We start from the raw sequence: 27682 nt of genomic DNA, 5'->3' as shown, positions 1-27682 counted from the left end.
GCATGAAATATTTCATCAAGCTTAAGCTATGCACTGTGAGAGCCAAAGGGCGAGAGAGAAGGGCTTAGATTTAGTAATGACTCTTTCGCTCCGCATCCCAGTCGATTGCATTCCGGGACCAAAAAGGCCGGGACACACATATATGCCACACATTACATTTTATTAAAGTTTTATTCTACCCTTCTTCCACAGAGGTCAAAGCAGTATACATTGTCCCCTCTTTCTGCTCAAGACCCCTATGAGGTAAGTTAAGCTCAGAGATATTGGCTGAACCAAGGTTAAAAAGGTAAAGGTACCCCTGCCCGTACGGGCCAGTCTTGACAGACTCTAGGGTTGTGCGCCCATCTCACTCAAGAGGCCGGGGGCCAGCGCTGTCCGGAGACACTTCCGGGTCACGTGGCCAGCGTGACATCGCTGCTCTGGCAAGCCAGAGCCGCACACGGAAACAGCGTTTACCTTCCCGCTAGTAAGCGGTCCCTATTTATCTACTTGCACCCAGGAGTGCTTTCGAACTGCTAGGTTGACAGGCGCTGGGACCGAACGACGGGAGCGCACCCCGCCGTGGGGATTTGAACCGCCGACCTTTCGATCGGCAAGCCCTAGGCACTGAGGCTTTTACCCACAGCGCCACCCGCGTCCCCGAACCAAGGTTACATAGTGGATATTTTAACCAGCGTCTCTTCAGTTCAATGGAACTTCCAAACATGGACAATTTAGCAACACTCAGTTGGTGCTGGCCTGCTTTTACCTGGATGAGGAATAGAAATTCTGCTTCCAGACTTCTGACACTCTCTAGCCAAGTGGGCAGTCAGCTCCCTCAACAGGATGAAGGAGATTTTCAATAGAACCACTGTGTATATGGAAGCCTTAAATACGCCTTTCCCCCCTCACTGCGCTCCATTTTGTTTGGAAAGGGTAAAGTCGCTTGCTAGAGTGGAGAAATGGACCACAGAAGAGAAAATGGCAATAGCAATATGCCCAGGTCACTACTGGACAGGACAGCAGCATGAATGGCAGCATTCCTTAGAAAACTGCAGTAATTTCACTGAATTAAAAAAAGTTAGGATTTTCTGAGCTGGGAGGTAGGGGGAAGGAAACTGAACAGATAAAACATGCAGAGGATGTTTTCTTCACAATGTTGTGTAAGTGCCATGTAAAACATGAGTGAACAAGGTATGGTTTTTTCCACAGGAAATGCTTGGCACAAAAACAGTCTAATCTCTACCACACTGACACTACATTTAATAGTTATAACAGGATATGACTTGGAGTTCCATGTATTTGCATACTGTAGTTTCATTTTCAGAACAGAAACAAAGTTACTTCAGAGAGTAACAACCATAACAACTCAGATACAAATAAAAGCAACAAAAGCAGCCTCCGTTGACAATTTCATTGTGTTTAACTAGGACTGAATTTTTCTGAATGCCTAGATTCTTCAGAATGACACCCCTCTTCACAGAATCATAGAACAGGCTTTCTTAGGGAGAACTACAATAATGGACCTTCAAGGTATTTAGTAATGCAGTTCTTTTGATTTCCTCCATAATGGTTAACATTAATTCATGGCAAATCTAAGCCATGGTTTGTTTAACAGATTCTAAGTTAAACATGAGCCGCCCCACAGAATATCAAATAAAAGCATGGTTTATTTTCTTTTGTAGCTACACTTGCCTCATACCTGTATACCTTGGTGAGAGTCTGGAGTAGCCAAGCAAACCACAGGGTTGAGGAAGGATGCTGGGCTTGCACCTAACACTAAGGTTAAAAGTTAAAAGAAAGCAAGGTTAATAAGCCAAGAACAAACCATGGCTTCAGACTGTGGCTTGTTGTCAGTAAACAAGTCATAATTAATCTGCTGGGCAGGGTTCACACACAACACTAAGCCATGGTTTAATAAATTATGTGTGAACCATCCCATTCTTGGAATAGTCACACGTTCAGAATATTCTGTTAGCAATCTCATTTTATATCCTTCCCAGTTATAGCTCCCTCTGCATTACTTGGCATCTACAAACTTTATGGGCAAAACGGATTAATGTTCATGTTTGGATCACAGCTTTGACAACCCATGTCTTTAATTGTGCATCATAAATTCCAGCCACAGCCATTTTAACTTTCCCCTTTAACACTTCCACATGAAATATTTCAGAAAGCAAGCTCTCATAACCACGACCCTTCCAAGGCAGGCATCAGTCTATAAAACACTGAAGATCTCTTGGGCCATTCCAAACACCTCACATTCACATCACAGGTAAAGAGTACAGAGAGTAAAATCAATGTAGTCTCATAGGTTTAAATGGAACAAAGGATGGATTCTTACATACTAGACACAATAACAGTGGGGGGTTTTAAGGAGTGCCCCCCAAAAAACATATACATGCAAAGTAATATGCTCCAATTGGCACCTCTCACCAAAAACAGCTTTTAAATGATGCGCCATCTAAGTGTGTTTTCCTACAGGATGATTCCTCTGTGCACAGAATCACAGAATTGGGACCACAAGGGTCATCCAGTCCAAACCTCTGCAATGCAGGAATCTTTTGCCCAACAGGGGGCTCAACTTCACAATCCTTAGATCTCATGTTCTACAAACTGAATAACCCACATGTGCCTGCAAATGTGATAAGGGGCACTGTGTACAAAAAATTCCAGAGACAGTTTCATCTTCAAGATATGTACAAATCCACTAAAAGTCAAATATATACACGTAGTGATTTGTAAGTTCGACTGCAAATTCTTTTTAAGAAACCGATTTCTCCAGAGTAAAGGATCTCCCCCACTGCCAACCAAATGTCAAAATCCCAATATTAATGACATCTTCCCAGTGAAAAGACCCTCTAGGTAGGAATGAACCTAGGCACTAGGCATATGAAAACCATCCAAGCTGAAATCCCCTTAAGATTAATAATGACAAACACTGAGAAAACTATTATTTATAACCCAATAGTGCAAGCCCAGTGCACAGGAACAGTGCGAGTCCTTGAAGTCTTTGTCCCTGATCGCTATCTGTGCCCAAAAAACCAGGGCTCTGATCTGCTCTAACTACAAAGACTGTTTCTATTGCTGAAAGGCCCAAGAACAGCTTCCCCCAACTTGATGCCCTTCAGAAATTTCAGGCAACGATGGCTGGCCATGATGGCTGGAGCTGATGGGTATTGTAATCCAAAACACTGGGAGGGCACTAGGTTAGGGAAGGTTGTCCTGATGACTATCAGGGCAGAGTCCTTTTCAGGGGCTGTTTTTCTATTGCTAAGGTTTATTAATTACTGGTGGGTTTGTTTAATCAGGGTGTATGCTTATTAATATTAGTAACTTAATCAAAACATCCCATATTTCTATGCCTATTTAAATGCTAACCTAGGTAACTGTCAGTGCATTAACTTAAAATGTTATGCTTTTATTATACACATTTTTATGATGTCATGAGCCACTCTGGAGATGGTTTACCATGGAAAAGCAGTGTCCAAATAATGTAAGGCTATGATGATAGTGTAAGTTCAGCCCCTGAAAGGGAAGTCCTTCCTTCCAAACTGTGCAGCCAGCATATTTCATTTAGTCGATTATCACAAATGCATATGCAAGACTAGTATCATTTTTTTCCTCACATGAAAGGGCATCTTAGCAGCTTCAGGCAAATGTTTCCTTCACTAAGCCATGCAATTTTTTATCTGTGCTGTTACATAAAAGGGGCATCACCAAGTCTTCTAGTTCTATGATGAGTTCTACTTAGCAAGCATTTTATTTCACTGGGAAATACTTAGCTCAGGAATTCTAGCAAGCCTGCATGACATTTAAGACACGTGCCTTGCACCCAATTGTTTTATTTTCCAGGTGCAACTCAGCTTTCCCTGTGGGGAGCCCTGAAATCTTACCAGTGTGGCGTGTGTGCAACTTGGCTCTTGAATCTCATTTCCTCTGTTGTGATGCTGGACATCAACTGAGTACAGGTGGGTCAATACCCTGAACTAGCAGAGTTTTGTTTTGTTTTCCCCCTCCTTTTCTTTTCTGATTCTCTAACTTGAAAGAGTAACTGAGACGCAACACACCAAATGTGTTTTCTTCAATGATGATGATGATGATGATGATGAAGAGTTTGGATTTGATACCCCGCCTTTCACTCCCTTTAAGGAGTCTCAAAGTGGCTAACATTCTCCTTTCCCTTCCTCCCCCACAACAAACACTCTGTGAGGTGAGTGGGGCTGGGAGACTTCTGAGAACTGTGACTAGCCCAAGGTCACCCAGCAGCTGCATGTGGAGGAGCGGAGACGCGAACCCGGTTCCCCAGATTACGAGACTACCGCTCTTAACCACTACACCACACTGGCTCTCTCAGGAAGTGTTCTACCACTAAAAACTGGACAGCACATGAAAATGTTTTGGGAAGGGCCATAGCACAGTGGTAGAGCATCTACACTGTATAGTGACAGTCTATAACCAGGCAGGGCTGAGATAGAATCCTGTCTGAAATCTTATAGAACCTCTGCCAACATGCACAATACAGAGGTAGACAGAATAATGGTCAGTATAAGGCAGCTTCCTATGTTCCAATGTTATCCACTAGACTCTGCCCATCCCCATTGCTGTCAGTAAACCTCTCAAATTATGGGAATGCTTATGGTCAGATTTCATGCCAGAACCTCCTTGGGGAAAGGGAGTGTTATTTACTGCATAACCAAATGCTAAGAATAGTGATGAATAGGTTTCAAAGCATCTGTGTGGTGCATTAATATCAGCCTAAAAATACACCTGCTTTTTGAGCAATACTATATTTTTTGTTATTAAGTCTGCAAGGTTTTTTTGTGCTAGTTTGAAGGCACATCAAGCGAAATCTGAAACTGAAATCTGATATGGTTTTAATGTGTTTTGACATGGTTGCATGTTGTACCCATCATGCATTTTAATCAGGCCAGATGAATAGCTAATCGCAGTCCATTGCAAATATGATGTTACTCCTTTCCTGCAATACTAAATTTATTGTGATTTAGTGACACACATTTAGAGCATATTAGACTATCACAAAGCCATCGCAGAGACCAGAGCAAATTCTGTATGACAGATCCGTGTCCATTAGCAACGTAATTGCAGTAATTACCTTCTTTAGATGTGCCACTGCTCATCCTTTATACTGTGTAAGAAAATATAATTATATAGCTCTTAGCACAGGAGGGAATAATTTTCTGAATGACAGTTTATTTGTAAAGTGGGCACAGAGAGGAACATTTACAAAATTCCCAATGTTAGAATTTCACTTGAGTGCAGCACCAAATAACCTTTGAAAAAAAGTCTCCTCATTTAAAAATTAGCTTAATGTTCTCTATCAATTGGGTAGTTTTCCTAACATGATGTTGCCTTAGTTCTTTTACCTTACATGTTTGTGCCCATCTGTGGAAAAATAAACCATCTACTGCTATATCCTGCCCAGTGCTTCTTGGAAGAAGGGTGAGATGCATATGCTATTAAGAAAAAAACCATAATAAGCCTGATTTCATTCAATAGCTGGTGGGGAAGAAAATGGGAGTCCAGAATGAGTTTATTTTCAGTTATTTATAAACTGGGGGGGGGGGGGGGAATTACAAGCCATACAAGGATCCGTAAAAAGTTTACAGAGTTTGAAAATAAATGCAAATTTACATAACTGGCTCCAGATATTGAGAGCTGAAAAAATATAATCAGTTTCTGTTTAAGAGAAAAGGGGCAAGGGAAATAAACAAGTTCCACCTGCAGTTTAGACCCACTTTCCTCATCAACTTTGAATTAGGTTCAGTGTCCAACAGGAAACAATATCTGATAGTATTTACAACTAAATTTTTTGTTGTTGTTTAGTCGTGTCCGACTCTTCGTGACCCCATGGACCAGAGCACGCCAAGCACTCCTGTCTTCCACTGCCTCCCGCAGTTTAGTCAAACTCATGCTGGTAGCTTCAAGAACACTATCCAACCATCTCGTCCTCTGTCGTCCCCTTCTCCTTGTGCCCAACATCTTTCCCAACATCAGGGTCTTTTCCAGGGAGTCTTCTCTTCTCATGAGGAGGCCAAAGTATTGGAGTCTCAGCTTCACGATTTGTCCTTCCAGTGAGCACTCAGAATGGATAGGTTCTGTCTTCTTGCAGTCCATGGGACTCTCAAGAGTCTCCTCCAGACCATAATTCAAAAGCATCAATTCTTCAGCGATCAGCCTTCTTTATGGTCCTTACAACTAAATAGCGATTAATAATTGTACAAGGGGTTCATTAATAAGTGAAATAGAAAAGGATTTAGCATGTTTTTTTTTGCCAAAACAGTGTTCCCAGAAGGGTTTTCATGCTAGCACATCCCATTCTGTTGAGACTTTCCCAGCCCCTTGGATTGTACCCTGAAGAAATGCCAATGCAGGAATGACAATGTTGTATTCTTCCAGTGACTTTGCTTTCAGTGCACATTTAGGGTGTTTTGTACCTAGCCAAGCCACTTAAAAAAAGTAAACACTTAAAGCCACATTGCACACCTCATTTGCTGGTACAGGATAAATGCATATGCTTCCTCTCCCTTAACTTCCCCTAGAGGATGCACATGACTAGTACCAAAATCAAGCAGGCTCAAATCTTAAGCCATCAGCTTGCATACAAATTTAATGCACAGAGCAAGTGTAACATGGCAAGGAGAGCATCTGAATTCTGACCAACAGAGTTACCTCTTGCCTCTTTTACGGAATAAAAGCTTCAGCTAAGAAATAAACAGGGGACTCTTCTTTTAAAAAAACAACAAATAGCTTTCACTTCGAAGGTACTTGATTAACAGAATGCTGTTTTATTATTATTAGAAAAGAGTTTTCTCCCAAGGACATATGCTAAAAGAACTGGAAATGCCTATGACAAATAATCATCCAGGGCACTCTCCTTCTCAGGGCTATAATTATCTTTGGATGGATTTTATTGCCTGGGGCAAGCAGAGTCTATTTGCCAGAGCAGGCTGATCTGCCCCAACTCTCTGTGGCCCGATTAGGATGCATCCAGAGTACAATCTGTTTTTTCACAACACAGAAGGAAAGATTTGTTCTCAAGGAAACTTCCCCAAAGCAGTATGATTAACTTGCCGAATTAGCAAAAAAATAACCTTCAAAGGATATTTACGGTAGAAAGGGTGTGCAAGTCAAGCAAGTTGTGACTAATTAAAAACAAGCTGGTAAGACAGCTATGACCATTTCTGGACTGGGATAACCTGACCACAGTTGTTCGTGCACCAGTAACCTCCAGAATGGATTACTGCAATGCACTCGATGTGTGGCTGCCTGCAAAGTTGGCCCGGAATCTGCACCTAGGGCAAAATATCGGCATGTTATACCACTGTTGAAAGCATTGAATTGTCTGCCAGCTAGCTAGCAGGCTAAGTTCAAGGTCCTGGTACTAGAGTATAAAATCCTATATAACACCATGGGATCAGAAAGCCTTAAAAATATACCCATTATTGTGCTCTGCAGAATAGGGCCTCCTGCAAATATCAGCACATTGGAAGGTTGCTTCCAAATGCTGTAGGAATCGGGTCTTTAGTGTGGCAGTGCCTATCCTTTGGAATTCCCTTCCATTAAATATTATCATCATATTCTCAGTGCCTACTGAAGATCTTACTTTGAAGTGGAGATTCTTACCCCAGTCCGTATGAGCAATGGAGTTGGATTTTTATATGAGGTTTTATTGCTGATGTTTTTATCATTAAATCACACCAGGAAAGAGATTAATAAATGAAATATATAAGGAAAGGACCAACAAATGACAGAAATTATGGAGAGTGAGAGCAAGTTAGTCCCATCGGAGACAAAAGATGAGGAAAAGGTTGCAGATTTTAGGTAAATGTTGCAGTGAAAGTACAGGACATGTTGACAGGCTGTGACTGACGACTGACATTTTTTCACACGCAATTAAGGCACTACATTGCACTTTCTCCTTACCTAGACATATTGTAATGTGTATTTTGACCTTGAGGGGAATATTTTTGGAAGCACAAAATTTCATATGCAGGGTCCTTAAACCATTTTTGCACCTTACATCTGAAGGTCAATACCCAAAAGGCAAATTAAAAGAATCTCAGGGAAGTGGTTGGGGTGGTTTTTACACACACACACACACACACACACACACACACACACACGGGTCACTAAATGAAAGTGAGCTGCTACCTTTTTCAAAAATAATTTTCTACCTCATCAAAATTTCAAGTTGCAAACTCATTAGCAAGAAAGCAAAATTTCATTTTTGCACTTTCAGCTGCTCTTTTGGGTATGTATACATGCTGTAGCAAAGATCCACTTGAGCAGACACCTAGAACACAAGCCTTAGAGCCCAATCAGTGTAGAAATACCATCCCTGTAATTTGTAGTAGTCAGGTATAGAGATATCAACTACTCCTATTGGTTAGGTTAGGTCTAGGCATTTTTCCATGTATAAATGTTTGTGTTCTTAAGAGGCCAGTCCAGTTATTATTTTCAAGCTAACATCAGGCTTTTTTCTATCTAAAGAGTAATGACAATAATTTATTTGTTGAAATAATCCTGCCTCAAGAATGGAAAATGAGTTGAAGGTTCACAAAAAATATGCCTACATCTATGTTAAACTCTCAAACTTGCCACAAGCCTGGATAGCTCAGTTGAGTAGAGCATGGTGGTGATATTGCCAAGGTTGCAAGTTCGATCCCCGTTTGGAACAGCTGCATATTCCTACTTTGCAGGCTGTTAAGACTAGATGATCCTCAGGGTCTCTTCCAACTCTATAATTCTATGATCTATGAAAGCATTACTATGTGATTCAGCTTTCCATAGATACACAACCTAAAACAAGCATGTTATGATTGATTGATTGATTGATTGATTGACTGACTGACTGACTAGCTACATACTGAGATCTGAAGCACGTAACTGTGAGGAAGATATGTGAAGCAGGCCCTACCTCCAGAAGGGTCATGACTGGGATATGGACCCCCTCAAAATGAAGGTCAACTTAGGTCCCCCTCCAATCCCAGGCTGCTGTTGAAAGCTTTATGGCCCATCTGCACCTCACTTGGCTTCGGGACAGAGACTTCCACTTAAACCCCATTAACATGTAATCTGTGATTGGGGTGATGCGCTAATTCCCCCTGAACCAAGAACTGAACTAAGATTCCACCCAATGCCTTATCCACCAGAAGTTGTTACAATTTCTATGAGGAAGGCAAAACTTCCAAATGGGCCAAAATGGTTTACAAGCAATTTCCTTCCCGGTCCCAAATACGGCAACCATTTTTCATCCACAGCAAGGTCATCATACAAGGTGCATAAGGAAACAAAGCAAGGTTATCACACAAGAGGCAAAGAAACAGCATTTTAGGGATGGACGAGTGAGTTGATCGTTTGCCAGCTGCGCTACTGAACTCATGCACAGCTGGTTATTATCCTCTGACGGCGGACCAGAGTGAAGACTTCTGCACTCCTGTCTGCCGTCAAAGACATTAACTAAGGATAGGTTAATAGGAAGATGGGTTGTATTGTTTGCTGTCCTAAGTCACTCAGAGTCTTTTCAGTGGAGAAGTGGGTACAAATGCATAAAACAAACACAGATGTTTATACACAGGACAGAAATCCTTCAACACTAACCCTTATTTAGCCAAGCAAGATAAATAGCTGAAGTCTATCTCAAGAAAGAGACAGGGTAGTTACTTTTTCATTGAAAACATTTTCAGTAATGAGACATCAACAAAGCTATCAAGCAGGTGAAAGCTATCTCTGTATCCTAAATTGCAGTGTACCTACCCTCCCACTTGCTACTTGAGCAACATCATGCCACTTGTATACAGCAGGTGAGAAAGGGCAAGAAAATGGCCCCATTGTGGGGAGAGTCCAATTCTAGCCATGTGAAGATAGCTTTTGCATTACTAAAAAAAGAAAGTGGACAGCACAATAAGAGAGTCTACAGCAATGACACCATTACCAGACAAAGAAGTGAAAAAGTCAATTGCCTTCTCAAAAGTGACAACCAGTATTGAACTCTGCCCCTTTATCCTTCAAAGCCTCAGGAGAGCTTTTCACATTCCTCTCACAAAGTATGCGGTACAACACTGCAGCCAACTCCCAATGGATCAAAGAAGCAGTGTATAGATTGCAACGGTTAGCAATTTCTAACAGGCAGACTTGCCAACTTATGTTCAGCCTTACTTTCACTCCTCTCTGTGAACATTGGATTTGGTGAACATAATACAGTGCACTTATTTGACTAAGGAAGGTTAGCTTTGCTGCTTCTGTAGTTAATGTGAAAAACTAAAGAAAGCATCACATATACAAGTGTTTATATTGCTTGTGCTATATATTGGAAACAGACACGAATACAAAATGAAAACCAGTGAATGTGAAAGATTTCAGCAGCAGAAGAGATTTCTTCTTTTTTAAGAATAAGTAGAATCTTTAAAACTTCACAGAAAGTGACCCCTGACTTTTTTATTCTTTGTTATGGTAGCCACCAAAATCTGTATGGAATAGGCTGTTTTTAGGGTTGGCATTATGGACCTATATCATTTTGCAACAAAAAGGAAGGTTTCTCCTAGCTCCCTCCTCACCTGAAAAAAGAAGCGCTTAAATTTATTCAGCTACAATAAATGGTTCAATTTTTTGGTAGTAATTAGCACAGCTGAATTTCCATGAACTAAAGGTGGAAAAGGAACCAAAACAAGCATGATGGCCACCTTACTTTTAGTTTAGTATTTGTTCAACACTTCCCACAACCAAAGGAATTACCAAAGTGACACAAATAGATACAGGAATACGAGTGATAATTAACACAGTACAAATAAACTAAATATGTTCATCCTTCAAAACAAAAATGTCCACCTTCACCCAACATCAAAAGCAGATACTAAAATCCAACCATTATTGTTATCCAAATGCTTGGCAGAATATACCGTATTTTTCACTCTATAACACGCACCTGATCATAACACGCACGTAGTTTTTAGAGGAGGAAAATCCGTAGGCATGCCACCCGTAGGCATTCCCTCCATAACACGCACAGACATTTCCCCTTACTTTCTAGGAGGAAAAAAGTGAGTGTTATGGTGCAAAAAATACGGTATGTCTTCACCTGGCACTGAGAAGATATTGGTGTCAGGTACAACCCCCAAACATTTATTTGAGGGGGCCAACTGCCAATCTCAGAGAGCGAGCCCTTGAGATATTGGGGTCTCAAGCTGTGTAAAGATTTATAAGGTCAAAACCCACACTCTGAACTGGGTTTGGAAACAAACTGCCATCAGTGCTGACAGACCAGAACTAGAGCTGTATGTTCAGATCGCCCGGTCCTAGTCAATAATCTGGCCACAAAATTTTGCATGAGCTGCAGTTTTCAAACCATCTTCAAAGCAACACAGCATAAACTGGGTAGTAATCTAACCTAGAGGTTACCAGAGCACAGACCTTGCCTTGGAGTGCAATCATACAAATCCCACTGTGTTCAATCACACTTCAGTGCAAACTGTGCCCAATGAAGTAGGCACATGATTGCAGCTTTTGTACCCACCACTCTATAGAGCACAAAACACCAACACAGACTCCTCTCCAGATACGGTTGGACTACAGTTCTCATAACCCCTGACCACTGACCAAGCTGGTTGGAAAAAATGGTAGTTAGGAGTCCAACAACATCTGGAGGGCACCATGTAGGCTACACATGCTCTAGAGCAGGGTTTCTCAAACTTAGGTCTCCACCTCTTTTTAGACTACAATTCCCATCACCCCTGACCATTGGTCCTGCTAGTTATGGATGATGGCAGTTTTAGTCCAACAGCAGCCGGAGACCCAAATTTGGGAAATCCTGCTGTAGAGGAACCTGTGACCCTTCAAATGTTGTTGGACTCCAGTTCCCATAAACCACAGCCAGCTTGGTCAATGGTCAGAGATGACAGCAGTTATAGCTCAACAACATCTGGAAAGCTGCAGGTTTCCCATACCCCTTCAAGACTCTTGTTGTTTAGTCGTGTCCAACTCTTCGTGACCCCATGGACCAGAGCACGCCAGGCACTCCTATCTTCCACTGCCTCCTGCAGTTTGGTCAAACTCATGCTGTCAGCTTCGAGACTCTGGCAACCCTCAAATATATGAAACTGTTTTCAGTCCAACTAGTGTCTATTCTGACAGGCACTGGATCTCCAGGGTCTCAAGCACAAGGTCTTTACCACCAGCTGCTACCTGATCCTTGTAGCTAAAGAAGACAAGACATGAACGTGGGTTCTTTAGCATGCAATCCATCAAGGGAACATAGCTTTCGGTGCATTCATTCCCTTGTTACATGACAGCTGCCTCTCCTGTAAAGTAGAATAATTTCATACAACCATTCTTTCAAAGAAAAACACAACCACATTTCCATTTCAGTAAGGATTTGCATGCAAACTGCTCAGAAAAACACAGACTTTATCTCCCTCCCCCCGCAAAAGGCTATTTAAATTTCTAGAGGATGGATGCTTTAAGAAGCTAATTCCTCTTCCGCTATGCTTTTGTCTATTTTGTCTATTTAAGTCTTTTGATAGCTTTTCATTTCCCAGGATTTTACATTAAGTAGAACTGTTGATTGTAGGACTTGAAAAGCTCACTCTCTCCCCTCCCTATTTCCGGGATTTCTTTTGAAAACTTGACTTTCTAATTAAAGGCATGTTACTGAAGCCTTATCTCCCAGGTGCCAGTTATACATAAAAACAGTTTGCTGGGTTTAGCTTGCAAGCTGTATTTGCAGTGGGCTATTTCCTTTTCCCTTTTTTCTGCATAGGGAAGGGTAGATCCAGGGCCACTTTGCAGGTTACAACATGAATGAGGAAGAGTCTACAAAGCTGTCAGAAGACTTCTGAAGCTTCCCTACAGATCTCAAAGATTACACAGTATTTGCAAATACTGCATAATATATAAAGATCTAACTGAAGAAAAACAGCAGGGTGTCTAGAAGCCCGTAGCCAAAGATTTTACTGAATTTTTCACACAAAAGTTTGAAATTCAAGCTTGGGGTGGTAGTTCAATGGCGACCAGAGATTCTTGTAACCACATCTGTGACACTTAAAGCAGCTCACCCAATCACTGCTAGAGCTGCAACCATCACCACAAAAATACTTGAGTCAGCGCATTATAATTAATATATGCTAAGAGAAGTAATTTGAATCAAGGAGATTGTTAATAGAAAGTAGAGAACATTTATTGCCAAAAATATATCATCTGCCTTATAATATAAAGCTTGAGCATGTGGAAGAAGAAGAGGAGTTTGGATTTGATATCCTGCGTTATCAGTACCTGAAGGAGTCTCAAAGCGGCTAACATTCTCCTTCCCTTCCTCCCCCACAACAAACACTCTGTGGGGTGAGTGGGGCTGAGAAGAAGTGTGACTAGCCCAAGAAGTGTGACTAGCCCAAGAAGTGTGACTAGCCCAAGGTCACCCAGCAGCTGCATGTGGAGGAGCGGAGACACAAACCCAGTTCACCAGATTACGAGTCCACTGCTCTTAACCACTACACCACGCTGGCTAAATGAATTAAGTGGGCGAATGTTTGTTGTGTACTGAAATAAACTACTTGCTCCCCAAGATAAAGCATGGTTTTGAAATACTCTGACTGGCTTTATTTTGTTTGCTATATAGATTACTAGTACAGTGGTGCCTCGGGTCCGTTCTGGAGGTCCGTTCTTAACCTGAAACCGTTCTTAACCGGAGATACCACTTTAGCTAATGGGGCCTCCTGCTGCCGCCACCCGATTTCTGTTCTCATCCTGAAGCAAAGTTCTTAACCCGAGATACTATTTCTGGGTTAGCGGAGTCTGTAACCTGAAGCGTCTGTAACCCAAGGTACCACCGTAGCCTTATGGTGTTAGGGACCATCACATAAAATGTGATTACCTTAAGAATTTGGTTATCTTAAGAAAAATCATAGTAACAACTCATGTAGCCAAAATGACACCATCCATGCACAACCCAAAGTTTACAGAATTATGGGAGGAAATATTTATGAGAGAAAGAAGTGGCAAAACCCAAAAGAGTTTATTGAGGCCTAAGCATGCTTAGTAGCTACATAATGCTAAGTTTCGATGGGGAGGATGGCATACAGAACACTGGAGAATACTGGCTAGAACCACAAAGATAACCAACTACTCCACACTGAAACATTTTGTTGCAGGAGCAAGTTATAACAGAGATCATTTTCAGAAGAATTGTTGCTCCAAAAGCCCAATTTCAGAAAGGGTTGAGATAGGAGCTCTAACTCCATAATTAAACCTTCTGAATAAGCTTTTACCCTTAATCTGAAAGCAGCAACTATAACCCAACCCCTTGGCCAAACAAAATACTACGGTGGCAGTATGCCACTCTCAATTCCATTATGTCACATTGGCACTGAACCAAAATCGAAAGCAAGAGAATGGATGTTGTTGTTACAAGTGCTGAGGCAGGCAGGTTCCTTGTAATAGGGAAGAGAGGATCTGCCTGGCTTTTCTCCAGACTCTGCAATGCAATATTCACAAAACAGATGACAAGCTTGGACCACAAATGTCTTGCCTTTTATTGGCCTTCTATGCACTCTCTCGCTCTCTCTTTTTAAATTGGCATTTTAAGATCCAAGAAGCTCTACTTGTGCACATCAACAAGCCAAGACTAGAGCTTATTCACACGATGTTTTCTGACTTAGACAAGAATTTTTTTGCGATGAAATGTTCTCGTGGGAGGGGGAGGAATCTCAAATAAAACAAAATGGCAATTATTATAATCTTGGATCAAAACTTTAGAACACATTCATTTTGTAGGACGTATTAACCTACCTTTTGTGTGGATGCATGGCATGTTTGTAAGATATGCTACTACTGGAATTATTGGGGGCGGGGGAGCACTTCAAGACAAATTTACTTGAGGAAAAGGCACATATAAATTCTCTCCCCCACTCATCATAACAGAAGACAGTTTACTAGTGTCTGTTGGGACTTCTCTGTGTATCTACTACCCACTAAATCCCTTGGAGAGAAGAGAATCTTTCTGCTGGGGGGTAACAGGCTGTTCTGAATGCACCTAAGTGAGATGTGTAACCAAAAATGCAAGTCCAGACCTGAACTTCGACACAGCTGAGGAAGGAATGATGAAGCCTCGCTTCTTCATCTGCTGCAGTTTCATTGCCCTAGTGCTCTCTCTTGGTAAGAAAAAAAGCACATACATAGCTATAGGCTACATTTGTTGGAGATTCATTCCCCGTGTCTGCAGTCATGGGATTGTTGTCTATCACATGACGGTGTATGTTTTCTACATACATAGGCTGACCCTAGATTTTTGCCAGTTCCATGGCATAAACCTAGGGCATAAAGCCAAGGACATGTAAGTGAATTCCAATAAATTCAAAATGCTTTCTTCACAGTCTCTGATCTAACTATATCACAGACTCAGGCCTGCCTGCCTACTGTGTAGCAGGCAAAATCACCAAGGAAATTAACCTCATGAGACAAAGGAACATAAATAAGATGCCAACTGTACAGATGCGAGATATATTTGGAAAGCTCTTCTCCAAGGCTAAGGAATGATTCATTACAGCTGCTGCTGATGTACTGGGGGATGGCAGGATCTATTACAAAGCTTTTAAGTAGGTTAAGAAAGTGTCCCTTTCTGTGCTCTACACCAACTGAAGAGCTCACCTGAGAGGAGACATTCAACTGCATTGTTGAATCTATGTCATCCAGCACCTCTAGGCAGGGAAAGTGTCAAGAACGATAGCAGTCTGTTGGCAACGACAGACAAGAGTAATTTGCAAAGCAAAACTTGCACTTATGCTGGGGCTTTAGCTACAGGAATAGAAATCAGAACATTTGGATGAGACATCTAAATAGTTTTGCTCTGCCTGACTGCATCTCTCTGTACTCTCTCACACCAGCAAGTAACAAACGTGCCTTGATTTGAATCTTGTTCAAAGATGTTGTGATGCTATTTTACGTTGCTGGTTGGAAGGTTTGCAATATCATAGAGGTTGAAAAAAATACTAAATCCTTGATACTCTTGAAATCTGATAAAGGGACCTAGAAAATATTCATGTATTCCTTCAGCCACGAGCATTGAACTCCACACAACCAGTGCAACAGACTCTTTAATAGACCTGTCCCAGCCACAGGCATGGCACAATGACACCACAGTGCATGGTAAATTGAAGGTGGAAAAAACTCCCAGTTCTCCTTGTCTCCTCCTTCATTTGTAATCCCTTGCAGAACAAACTGTTGATATATAAAAAAGACCAGACTTTAATAGCCTTGAACCAGCATATCTTCAAAACCACATTATCCTAACTCAGATGTGGCACTCCGTATGCTACTGGAATACAATTCCCATCATCCCTAATCACTGAGAACCCCTGAAGGGCCACAGATTAACCACCCCTATCCTAAAACAATACTGCTTACGCCCAAAGGTAAGCTTCATAGGCTCTACTCTCCATCACCACTGGGATTCAACAGGAAGATAGGTATGAGCTATGCGGCCTTTTTGGGTGCAGCACTGAAACTTCAGAACACCTTTCCTGAGGAGATGAGTCTTAGTCCTTTTCTTCCTGCACTGAAACTGGGTATGAACCTCCAACACCCATTTAAATAAGTCTGTGACCTGCTGCTTTCAAGTTTGTCTTAGTCTACTGCAACTCTTCTGTAGTTTCAAGATTATGTGTGTTTTCATTACTTAATGGATTGTTATATGTGTTTGAAGAAATCATTTGTGTAAATAACAAAGCATAAATTATATAAAACCTATTTTTATAACAAGTTTTATTGTCTGGGTTTTTGTTTCTTGTTTAATGCCAATCATTTGTGAAGGATGCAGATTGCCGTGGGCCTCTGTAGCTTCATTTTGCTGCAATCATAAATATAACTGTGGATCTCCATTTTAATATCAGTCCTAAAAATGTTATTTCTGGAGTGATACATTGATAGACCAACAACAGTAAAATTTATTTTTAACCCACATGAGATCTCTATCTCAAGCATTCTACCCAAACAGATTTTGAAAGACCATTTTGTTGTCACAAAGAAAGGCTTTATCGGTGACAAGAGTTTCACAGAAATTACTTACAGAACAGCATAGTTGTGCTAAAACCCGTTTTGTCCTGCTGATAGTAAACCCACTTAAGAAGTTTATACAGCCAGCTTTAAAGCTGCAAACTACAAAAGGTAAAGCTATGGGAAAATATTAAGTGTGGTAACAGGCCATATAAAACACACTGTATATTAGACTGCTCTTATAAAATCACTCAGAAGAATCAATACTCAGAACTGGATTCTTGTACACAGATGGGTTTATTCCAAAAGCAGAACGCGTCGGGAAACGACTTAAAATTGGATAAAGAGTCTCAGCTTTCTCTTGCTAAGGTGAGTGGGCAATTCTCAGTTACTGGAGGGTTATAAATAAGTAAAAGAATATTTGAGCACAAGGCAGAGAGAGAAGAACCAAACTCAGCTACAACGTTAGCCACTAATGGCTGATGCATATAGCTCTGTTTATTGTGGTAAGTAAACTGGTACTCAGTCTCCAAATATATGCTACTTATTCATGGAGAATAAAGTTATAAAGTCACAATAGATATATTTACTATGTGTAAGAAGCAGAATGCCTCCAAATCATTTGCTGGCGACTAGGGGTGGGAGAACGATATTGCAGGCTTCCTAAAAGTGTGTTTGGGCACTGGGGAAACCAAAGGGTGGAATAGACCTAGGATAGTTCAGTTGGTAGAGCCTGAGACTCTTAATACAGTGGTACCTCGGGTTACAGACGCTTCAGGTTACAGACTCCGCTAACCCAGAAATAGTACCTTGGGTTAAGAACTTTGCTTCAGAATGAGAACAGAAACCGCACGGCGGTGGCGGGAGGCCCCATTAGCTAAAGTGGTGCTTCAGGTTAAGAACAGTTTCAGGTTAAGAACGAACCTCCAGAACGAATTAAGTTCTTAACCCGAGGTACCACTGTATCAGGGTTGTAGGTTCAAAGCCCCACACTGGGCAAATGATTTCTGCATAGAAGGGGATTGGACTAGATGACCCACATGATTCCTCCCAACTCTAAAAATTCTATGATTCTAGATGGGCCTTTGAGCATCTTTTCTGCTTATGCTATTATCCCTGGAATTCCTCCTCCTTTAAGCAATGCACCCTTTGGCTTTTAACTAATAGTTAAATGTTCTGCATTGTTTTCAGCTGTCACTGTTCTAATGATGTTTTAGTTAATAAACACAGTGCTTGCCTTCATTTTAAATGGCTGTTGCATCATTTATATGGGATATTATTTATATGCTATATGAATAAAACTTTGTTATATGTGAACACACACACACACACACACACACACACACACACACACAAAGGAGAAGCTCTGCTGGATCAGGTAAAAAAAGGTAAAGGACCCCTGGACGGTTAAATCCAGTCAAAGGCAACTATGGGGTTGTGGCGCTCAACTTGCTTCAGGCCGAGGGTGGCAGTGTTTGTCCACAGACAGCTTTCCGGGTCATGTGGCCAGCATGACTAAACCTGCAATAGAACACCGTGATGGAAGCCATTTACCTTTCCGCCATAAAGGTAAAGGTAAAGGTACCCCTGCCCGTACGGGCCAGTCTTGACAGACTCTAGGGTTGTGCGCCCATCTCACTCAAGAGGCCGGGGGCCAGCGCTGTCCGCAGACACTTCCAGGTCACGTGGCCAGCGTGACATCGCTGCTCTGGCGAGCCAGAGCCGCACACGGAAACGCCGTTTACCTTCCCGCTAGTAAGCGGTCCCTATTTATCTACTTGCACCCAGGAGTGCTTTCGAACTGCTAGGTTGGCAGGCGCTGGGACCGAACAACGGGAGCACACCCCGCCGCGGGGATTCGAACCGCCGACCTTTCGATCGGCAAGCCCTAGGCGCTGAGGCTTTTACCCACAGCGTCACCCGCGTCCCTTTCCGCCATAGTTGTACCTATATATCTACTTGCACTGGTGTGCTTTCGAACTGCTAGGTTGACAGAAACTGGGATAGAGCAATGGGAGCTCACTCTGTTATGCAGATTCAAACCTGCGACCTTCTGATCAGCAAGCCCAAAAAGCTAAGTGATTTAGACCACAGTGCCCTCGCCCCCCTTTATCCTGCTGGATCAGGATAAAGGTCCATCTCAGCCAGTACTTTATTCTTACAGTGGCCAACCAGAGGCCTATGAGATGCCCAATATTTTAAGACTGGTTTAACTTGTATCACTACGATGCAAGCACTCTTAGGAGGGTTAGCCCATAAAGGAGACATATAGATATTTATATACATAAAGCTGGCATCAGCACTATTAATTACAGGTATGCTTAACCAGGATCTCCTTTAAATGCAAAATGTGAAACCATAGTTTGGAGTGAGTTTCAGTCCCGATTTTGAAGAAAATTCTATGTAGTCTCGATCTGAGATGGGGGGGGGGAGGGTTGATTGCTCCAGAAAGCAGACAGATTGAGGATATTGAATGAGAATTTTAAAGGCCTGCTCCCAAGTTTGCCGCAAGGAACTGGCATTACTGTATGTTATCATAGAAGGTAGGGAAGCGTAAACTTCAGCTGAAAGAATGTGTGATGCCCATTAGCTTGAAAATACAATATTGCTGTCAAATATACTGGATGTCTGGTACAATGCTCTCAAACTTCTTTGCTAATGATATGTAGACTTTTGGCAAGTAAAAAGTTGAAGCATGTCTTCGGTTTGTTATGTTAAGTTTCTATCTTCAATCTTTCACTTTGATCACTGAGTGTCAGGTTCTTAAAACCTCCAAAAATCACTCAACACACTTTCCCCCTTCAATTGAATGTGGAAGAAAAGAATGTGGAGGAAGAGAATTAAAGCCAAGGCCATTGTCAAGATTCTGAGCACAACCGCAGTTATTTGTTTGTTTGGTTGGTTGCTTTTTTAAAAAAAACAACAGAAAAACCTTAGAAGTAGAAATGTGATCTCTCATTGTGCAGCATTTGTGTTATATATTTATACAACATCGATATAAAAAACAAAGACTTAAGCAACCTTTCACAAATGCTCATTTCCTTGCAGCTTTATACTTATTTCTTCATTTCAATAATACTGTCATTCCTTGTGGCTATCTTCTGGTGCTGTTATTTTTACTGCTCTGTCTCAAGACCTGGTTCACACATAACCCTGGGTCACGGTTTGCTTAAGCTATGGTTTAACAAACCATGGTAAAGGTAAAAGGACCCCTACCGTTAGGTCCAGTCACAGACGACTCTGGGGTTGCGACGCTCATCTCTCTTTACTGGCCGAGGGAGCCGGAGTACAGTTTCCGGGTCATGTGGCCAGCATGACTAAGCTGCTTCTGGCGAATCAGAGCAGCACACGGAAACGCCATTTACCTTCCCGCCGGAGCGGTACCTATTTATCTGCTTGCACTTTGATGTGCTTTCGAACTGCTAGGTTGGCAGGAGCAGGGACCGAGCAACGGGAGCTCACCCTGTCGCGGGGATTCAAACCCCTGACCTTCTGATCAGCAAGCCCTAGGCTTTGTGGTTTAACCATGAGTTCACCCTAGATTATCCCACAGATGAACAAACAAGCCATAGCTTGTATCTGCAAAGTTTGTTTTGTTTTTCTTGCCTCATGTTTTCGAAGCTTAGTAACTACCCAACAGAACAGCTAAACAAATCATGACTAAGGAAGAGTAATGAAGGGCTTCAAACCTCCAGATCGTTGTTTGTTGACAGTAAACAAGTTGGATTCAATCAGCCCCAGCCAAGTATCGTCAATGGTCAGGGATAATGGGAGAACCACCTATTATTTCCTCTGTAGTGGCACACCATATATACTGTATTATGGATTTTTTTCCTTGCCTCTGCAAGCCTGGGAATCTGTTCCACTACCCATTAGACTTAGACATACACTCTCCTGCTTCAGCTACAGAGGAAATGCAGTCAAGCTGGTTTACATGCCTTTGAAAAATGTGCTTTATTGTGTTTAAGGATTAAGAGGAATGTTTGCAAGTGCACCAAGCAATTGCATGTCAGGTTCTCTTTAGGAAACAGGCTGAATTGGTTGGGTAATTGACAACATCACTGTGAGGTAATAATGTGAGGTAAGCTCAGGACCGCAATACCTCAAGGACCGCCTCTTTCCGTATGAACCTACCCTAACCCTAAGATTATCCTCTGAGGCCCTTCTTCGTATGTCTCCTCAACAGAAGTCCAGAGGGTGGCAACATGAGAAACAGGCCTTTTCTGCATTAGCTCCCCATCTGTGCAATGCTTTCCCCAGAAGGTTCTGCTGGTGTTTTCATTACACACCTTTAGGGGAAATGAAGAAGAATTTGGGACTTGATCTTGTGAAGGCTTCCTTGCTCTAGTTTTAAAATAAAATTGGATCCTCAAAATTCCGAGTTCCACATGGAGCTTTCCTGAGAGGGGCTGAAAGTAATAATGATTATGTAGGAGGAAAATAATATAAATCTACCATTTTAGGCCAAGTGGGCCAGGGCAGATCCACAAAAGGGAAGAGGGTCTGATTGATTCATGAATTGATTGATTCATCCACTTGCACCTGATATTTGATTCTGTACTTCTTTCTTGTTCTGCCACATTTTCCCCATCTAACCAACACACACCTGGCTAAAAGAAATAGCACGGGAATCAGCATAGGCTGTGCAATCTACATGGCATTGGGCAAACCATTTAAGCCAAACTTCTCCCTTCCACCAAGTTGGAATTTATGCAATCAAAAATTTGGGCTGGATATCAAATTTAAGCAACTGTTTCCAAAGTAATATCAAAAGGTTAAACATAATTGTCAATTTATGGATGTACTTTTGGGTATAATGCAAAATCACCGAGGGCAGTATCTAACAAAATGTTTTCATTATCACAAGGATTTCTACACAAAGGAATGTCTTCTCCGTCTTCTTTTCCCATGGCACCCCTGATTCTGCTCCAGATGACTGGAGGAACCCCCAAAACGGATTTAAGGGTGCACAAAGAGAAAAGCTGGAGGAGTTCCACTGAACAGCCAATGTCACTACCAGAAGCACTTTGTTGAATATTAGATCTAGCACAGGTTCTGTTTTTCCAAATCCCATTTGCAACTCAGTAATAGCACATTTAATGGTTCCAAATCTAGCATAATAGTTTGAAAATGGATTTGCTGCAGACGTTTGTGTCAAATTAGAAAAGTGGATTGCTAGCATTAACCATGACAGAGGATTAATGCAGCTGTTGGTTATATTTTGCTATTATTTACAATTTTAAGTTTTAACTTTCAATTACAGCATATACAGTAAAAAGCACCACAATCTTCTTTTTCATGCATGCAGTTTTTTATATACCCTATGCACTTCAGAACAATATTATGGACACAATTGCAAACCAAGCACATAATCTTCCCTATAGGAATACTACAGATCGTTTTTAAATAATCTGCCTTGCAAGACAATGAAGCAGATTTATAGTCATCTCAGAGGCCCTCAATATGGGAGGCAGCAATACAACCACTTGATGAAGAACTTTATTGTTTTAAAGATTTATACCCTGCACCGTCAAGGCCCCTTGGCATTCCCACAGCATATTTTTAAGCAAGTGTCTCTGAATACAAATCCATGAAAAGGTGTTTACTAGAAGTGATGCCAAACGATGCTCAAGCTTCCGTTTTCCAAGGGAGTAAAACCAAAGTTACTGATAACCTTGCCACATGGTACACATTAAGAAGTAAATGAATAGTTATGATTCACTTAACTATAAGTGTACAGTACACAAAATGAGATGGGGTGGAATGTTAGAACTGCTTGTCAACATTGCTACTGCGCTGTCCATAAAATATAAAGTGATTGTGTTACAGGGATACGTGCCCTAAAAGTTCCAGAAATTATGGTAATGAAGACAAACGTTTTGCAGTGTCTATAAGCAGGCACTTGCAAATGACAGGTTTACCAGACCCTGTCGATTTATCAAGCGCATATTTATTTGCAGGATTCATTTCTATGCAAATTTTCTGTTTTCCAAACAACATTGTCTCCGTGCCAGACTCAACTCAAAAAGCGTGCAGCTGTGCTAAATCAAGTGTTATTTAAAACGCTTTCCATGGATGATTCATTACCCTTTCAGAACTAGGACAAGTTAAGAAGAAGAAGAGTGCTGGGGGGTCATGGTTTTCAACTCCGGATTTTGAAGACCTTCTTTGTTTTGCCTGTCATAGGGGAAGACTTTGCCTCCAAGCAACAAGAAACTGACTCCTATCATCACCGTTTTCCCTGAACAATGCAATAACTCCTGCCAAATGCATTTGTCTCAGATATGCCTAGAGGCTCCCAAAGAGAAAAATCCTTTACTCCTGTATAAAGGTTTGGCAAGGAATGAAAAGCCACTAGCTGCACAGATATAAAAAAGCTGGTGGCTAAACATCCGTCAGCAAGTTTCGCGATTCACAAAACTCTTATCTTAAGGAAAGCACACCAAGTATCAATTACCTATATCAATTACCTTAGATTTCTATGTAATACTGGTGCCGGGAGCTGGGTAGCAAGCACTAACTTCCAAACTAATTTAATACTATATTATTTGTTGCACCAACACCTTTTCCTCTTGAGGCATAGACCACTAGGAAGCCTGTTCAACAACCTGTAACGTAAGGTATGAAAAAGAGAGACAGGCAAGGTGAAAAGAATAAGAAGCTACCTACCACTGCTTCAGCTAGCTGAACTAATTGGTGTCTCCTATGGGACCATCCCCACAGGCTTCCTAATAATGAAACACAACTGTGCAGGAGACTGATTAACACTGAGTCTTCTAGGATTACAGAAGAGCACTCTGAGATATCACTGGTAGGCTAGCACTTTGCAGCCTCTCTTTAATGTTCACAGTCAATGTAATAAGGTTGCCTTCCTCCGACATTTTGCAAGGTGCACATATGCCAACAAGGCAGGATAGGACTCTGGACGCCATTAGTGCTTGCATATGGTTTTAGTGAATGGGCGATTAATGAGCTATTAATACCTAAGGACTGAAATCCCACTGGCGACTCAGAGAATAAAACCCTCACAGCATGTACACATAGGCTCTCTTATTTATGACTGAGCATGCATGTAACCTTCCTCCAACACTAGCAACATTCCCAGTTCACAGCACTCAAGTCTACCCCCCCCCCAAAAAAAAGCATTTCTAAGGAAGACAGTATCACTGAACGCAGCAGGATTTGCTACCATGTAAATACACCTAGGATCAGAACATGTAAATCATGTGGAAGCTTACACCATAGGTTAACAAGCATTCAAGTGTCTGGCTTCTTGCTTTTGCTCTAAATAATAATAATAAACATTATTTATACCCTGCCCTCCCCAGTTCAGAAAACCGGGCTAACAACAAATTTAAAGCACTTATTTGTGGGACTTAAAAATGGGACTTGCTTACATATCCCCTCTCTTTGGAGTCGGCCTGGGGACCTCCTCCTCCTCCTGAGTTTGCACGCAGATGGATCTGATCAGCAAAAGGGATCCAAAGCAGTGACAAGTAAAGGTCGAGAACGGGGGTGGGGTGCGGTGGGGGGAACCCTTCACTACCCCGCCACCCCGCCCTATTAATGTAAGCATCCTCCCTCGCCCCCAAGCCGGAAAAGACGATTACAGCCTGAAACTCAAGACAACAGAGACCAAGGCGGAGGAGGAAGAAGAGGGCGGCTCCTTCCCTTCTTCTCCGCCCAGCTCAACAGCCAGCTGCAACTTTATACTTCGCCGTCTCGCGGGCGTGTCCAGCAAGTTCCAGCAAGGCAGGAAGGCTGTGGAGCAACAGACGGCCGAAGCCGGGCAAGCGCCCGCCTCGCCCTGCCTTGCCGAGGAAGGAGCGGGTGGCGTGTGCGCTAAGAAGTTTCTTTCCTCAGGCCTGAGCCAAGAAAGGAGGAGGAAGCAGCGAGCGACGGGGTCGCCGCCTGCGCCGGGGGGCAAGCCGTGTCCGCCACTCACCTGCAGCCGGTCCGCTGGGAGAAAGCCGCCGCTCTCCCTTCTCAGAGGAGCGGCGAGGAGCACCAGGGGCTGAGGCGCTCGCCACCTTCTCCTGCAGCCCCGGAGCAACTGCTTGGCGGCGGGGAGCATCCTCGCCACCTTGCCCTGCTTCTCCTCTCCGCGCTGAGGGAGCCGAGGGGCGTCGAGGCGCGCGGCCGCCGTCGCCGTCCCGGCCGCGCAAGAAGCGGCTGCTAGGCGCGCGCGGAAAGCGAGGCGCGGCGCCTGCAGCACCCGAGGAGCCCGTTGTGCGAGTGAGGAGGCGCGAGCTCTCCGAGTGAGCAGCAGAGGGCGGGTTTAAAGGGGAAGGCGTTTCTGCCGCTCGTCGGGCTCTCGGCTCCTCCCTCCCTCACCCAGTCACATTTGTTTTTGCCGACAAAAAGAAAAGAAAAGCAGCAGCAGCAACAGCCGAAAAGCAGCTTGCGCAAGAGCTGCAAAGTACCGTACTTTTCTGCTCCGTGCCCTAACCGCGCGCGAGAGACGAAGAGCGCCGCGCCCTTTGCCAGCTAGGAGGTGCAGGTCTCTCCCCTGCACAGCTTTCAATCTGAAATTTTTTCTTCTTCTTCTTCTTCTTCTTCTTCTTCTTCTTCTTCTTCTTCTTCTTCTTCTTCTTCTTCTTCGGCACAAGATGGCATGGGAGAGCATGAAGCTCTTAGTCTCAGGGGTTCTGCGTTCGAGTCCCATATGAGGTAAAAGGTTCTTGCATCGCACGGGGTTGGACTGGATGACTGGGTCCCTTCCAACTCCACTCCATTCTATAAAAAAATCACAGTTCAAATATGATAGATTGCAAGCAAAAACAAACAAAAGGCCAAGAGTGGAAACATTGCAAATGACCATACACCCATGACTGGTAGCAAGTCAAACTCGCCACCCTCCCAGCAAGCGCAAATTTCACGCAGTTCTTCATCAGTTAAGGATCTAAATGGTAATCACCATGCTTAGGTGAAAAGGCTATATCGCAGCTGCAGCTATGCAAAATAAATTAAATGCTTGGGAAGAGAGAAAAGTCTCCCCCTGACTCTGGAGAAATGTTAATGTGGGCACCAGAGAACAAGGAATATAGGAATTTGCCGTATACCGAGCACAGCATTGGTCCATCTCGCTCAATATTAATCTTCACTGACGGGCAGTCACTCTCCTTGGTTTCGGACTGAGATATCTCCCAGTCCTACCTAGAAATGTCAGGGGCTGAAATTGGGACTTTGTGTCAACACTCAACCACAGAGCTATGGCCAGGAGCTCTACAAAGTATGAGCACAATGGACCCTGCCCCAATTGAAACAACTGCTCAACAGAGGATAATACAAGTCTGCCCCTAGAAGGGTTACCAATTCTTCAGCACCCCAATGTCTGCAACTCCAGATATGGATATTGGTGATGTTACCAGGTTGCCCGTTCTGAAGAGTCAACAATAGAACACACACATGGGTTGAGCCTGAGTGCATGGACCAGCCATGAAAGCGAGGAGGTTAGTGATGTATGGGCTCACAGAAATGGGGAGAAAGTAGGAAAACAGACTTGGGGGTGGGGGTGGGGGGAGTTGGGCGGAAGAGAGCAAATTTCTTCAGAATTGTGATACTTTTAAAATGCATGCTCCCACTTATCTGTTCAGCAAGTTAGCAACACTGCAGCCAGGGGAATCCACTAGCTAGTCTAGCATACCTGCACATTTAGAAGCCACCAAGGGGACAGTTCCCCGAGAATTAACCCCAAAACCTCATTTTGGGGCCATAATTTGACAACTGGCAACACTACCTGCTAGGGCTGTTCAACAAATTACAAGATAAGGTAAGTGAAATGCTTCCAAAAGCCACTGTATGAATGCTAAATTTTGTACGGATTATTCTGTTTCTGCTAGTGAGTGATGGGTATGATGCAAGGCTCATGGGTACTGGAAATTTAATCTGCCATGATTGCAGATTCACCAGGCACAGAACAGTCTGGAACTTACCGTAAGTATAAACGCTAGAAGCCTGCCTTGAAAACAAAAAAACCTACGATTGTCTGCACTAAAAACAACATTCTTCAATCCCTTCATATCACCACCACATACAATTTTTCCTCATCTGTTCAATTCAAATTACAAATTAAAACAAACTCATCTGATTCATGACAAACTTGTGTCTATTTTCTCAATCTCGCTGCCAGGCTTTGGGATCATTCTAATGTAGAAAGCATTATAGTTGTGTTGCTTTTTCCACCAGCCAGAGGTTTTTGAACATTAATAGCCCACACACTGTTTCATGACATTTCTCTTTCCAGAGCATGCTGAGTCCAGCTTGCAGCAAAAGGCAAACCACATGACTTCTGCACAAATTAATACAGGAAGTTAGGCAGCTGTGCTCTCCGCCCCCTCCAACTTCAGCTTTGTCTGCCATCACTGCCAGTCAACAGCCAGAATGTGATAAATTGAAGAGACAACACAGAAATCAGAAAATAAAGCATTCAAGACAGTTCAATACCTTACAATAAGCATTCCCTTCTTTTTTAACATCCAACACCACCTTAGTGATCAGAAACTATGGGTTGGATTCAGTGTACATACAGTATGGGGTAGGCCCATGATATCAATGGACATGACTAAGTTAGGGTCATCACTTTCAATGGGTCTACTCTTGAGTTAAGCTTAGTTGAATACAACCCTATAATAGCAGCTTTACTGTACATTTTAAGCCAAAGTTTAATTTACAATAGGTTGAATCTAATGGATTCAGT

At 42.6% G+C, this 27682-nt stretch overlaps 1 protein-coding gene across 4 annotated transcripts in view; it reads right to left on the bottom strand.

Annotated features, from left to right (window-relative positions):
- The window catches only part of MCUB (mitochondrial calcium uniporter dominant negative subunit beta), a 72064-nt gene extending 46812 nt beyond the window's left edge, over positions 1-25252 (bottom strand). Inside the window, exon 1 of one of the 4 annotated variants that reach the window (XM_083456827.1) lies at positions 24929-25252. In XM_083456827.1, the coding sequence (XP_083312953.1) occupies positions 24929-25057 (129 nt within the window). In that variant the 5' untranslated portion in view covers positions 25058-25252. Of the gene's footprint in view, positions 1-24380; positions 24438-24928 lie in introns of those variants that run through there. The other 3 variants (XM_083456829.1, XM_083456828.1, XM_083456830.1) reach the window with 3 other exon arrangements.
- Positions 25253-27682: the final 2430 nt, after the last annotated feature.

The sequence above is a fragment of the Podarcis tiliguerta genome, assembly GCF_965153285.1.
Source record: "Podarcis tiliguerta genome assembly, chromosome: 9".
NCBI classification, from domain to species: domain Eukaryota; kingdom Metazoa; phylum Chordata; class Lepidosauria; order Squamata; family Lacertidae; genus Podarcis; species Podarcis tiliguerta.
Note: the sequence above shows the minus strand (reverse complement) of the source record. Positions and strands in the feature narration are given on the sequence as shown.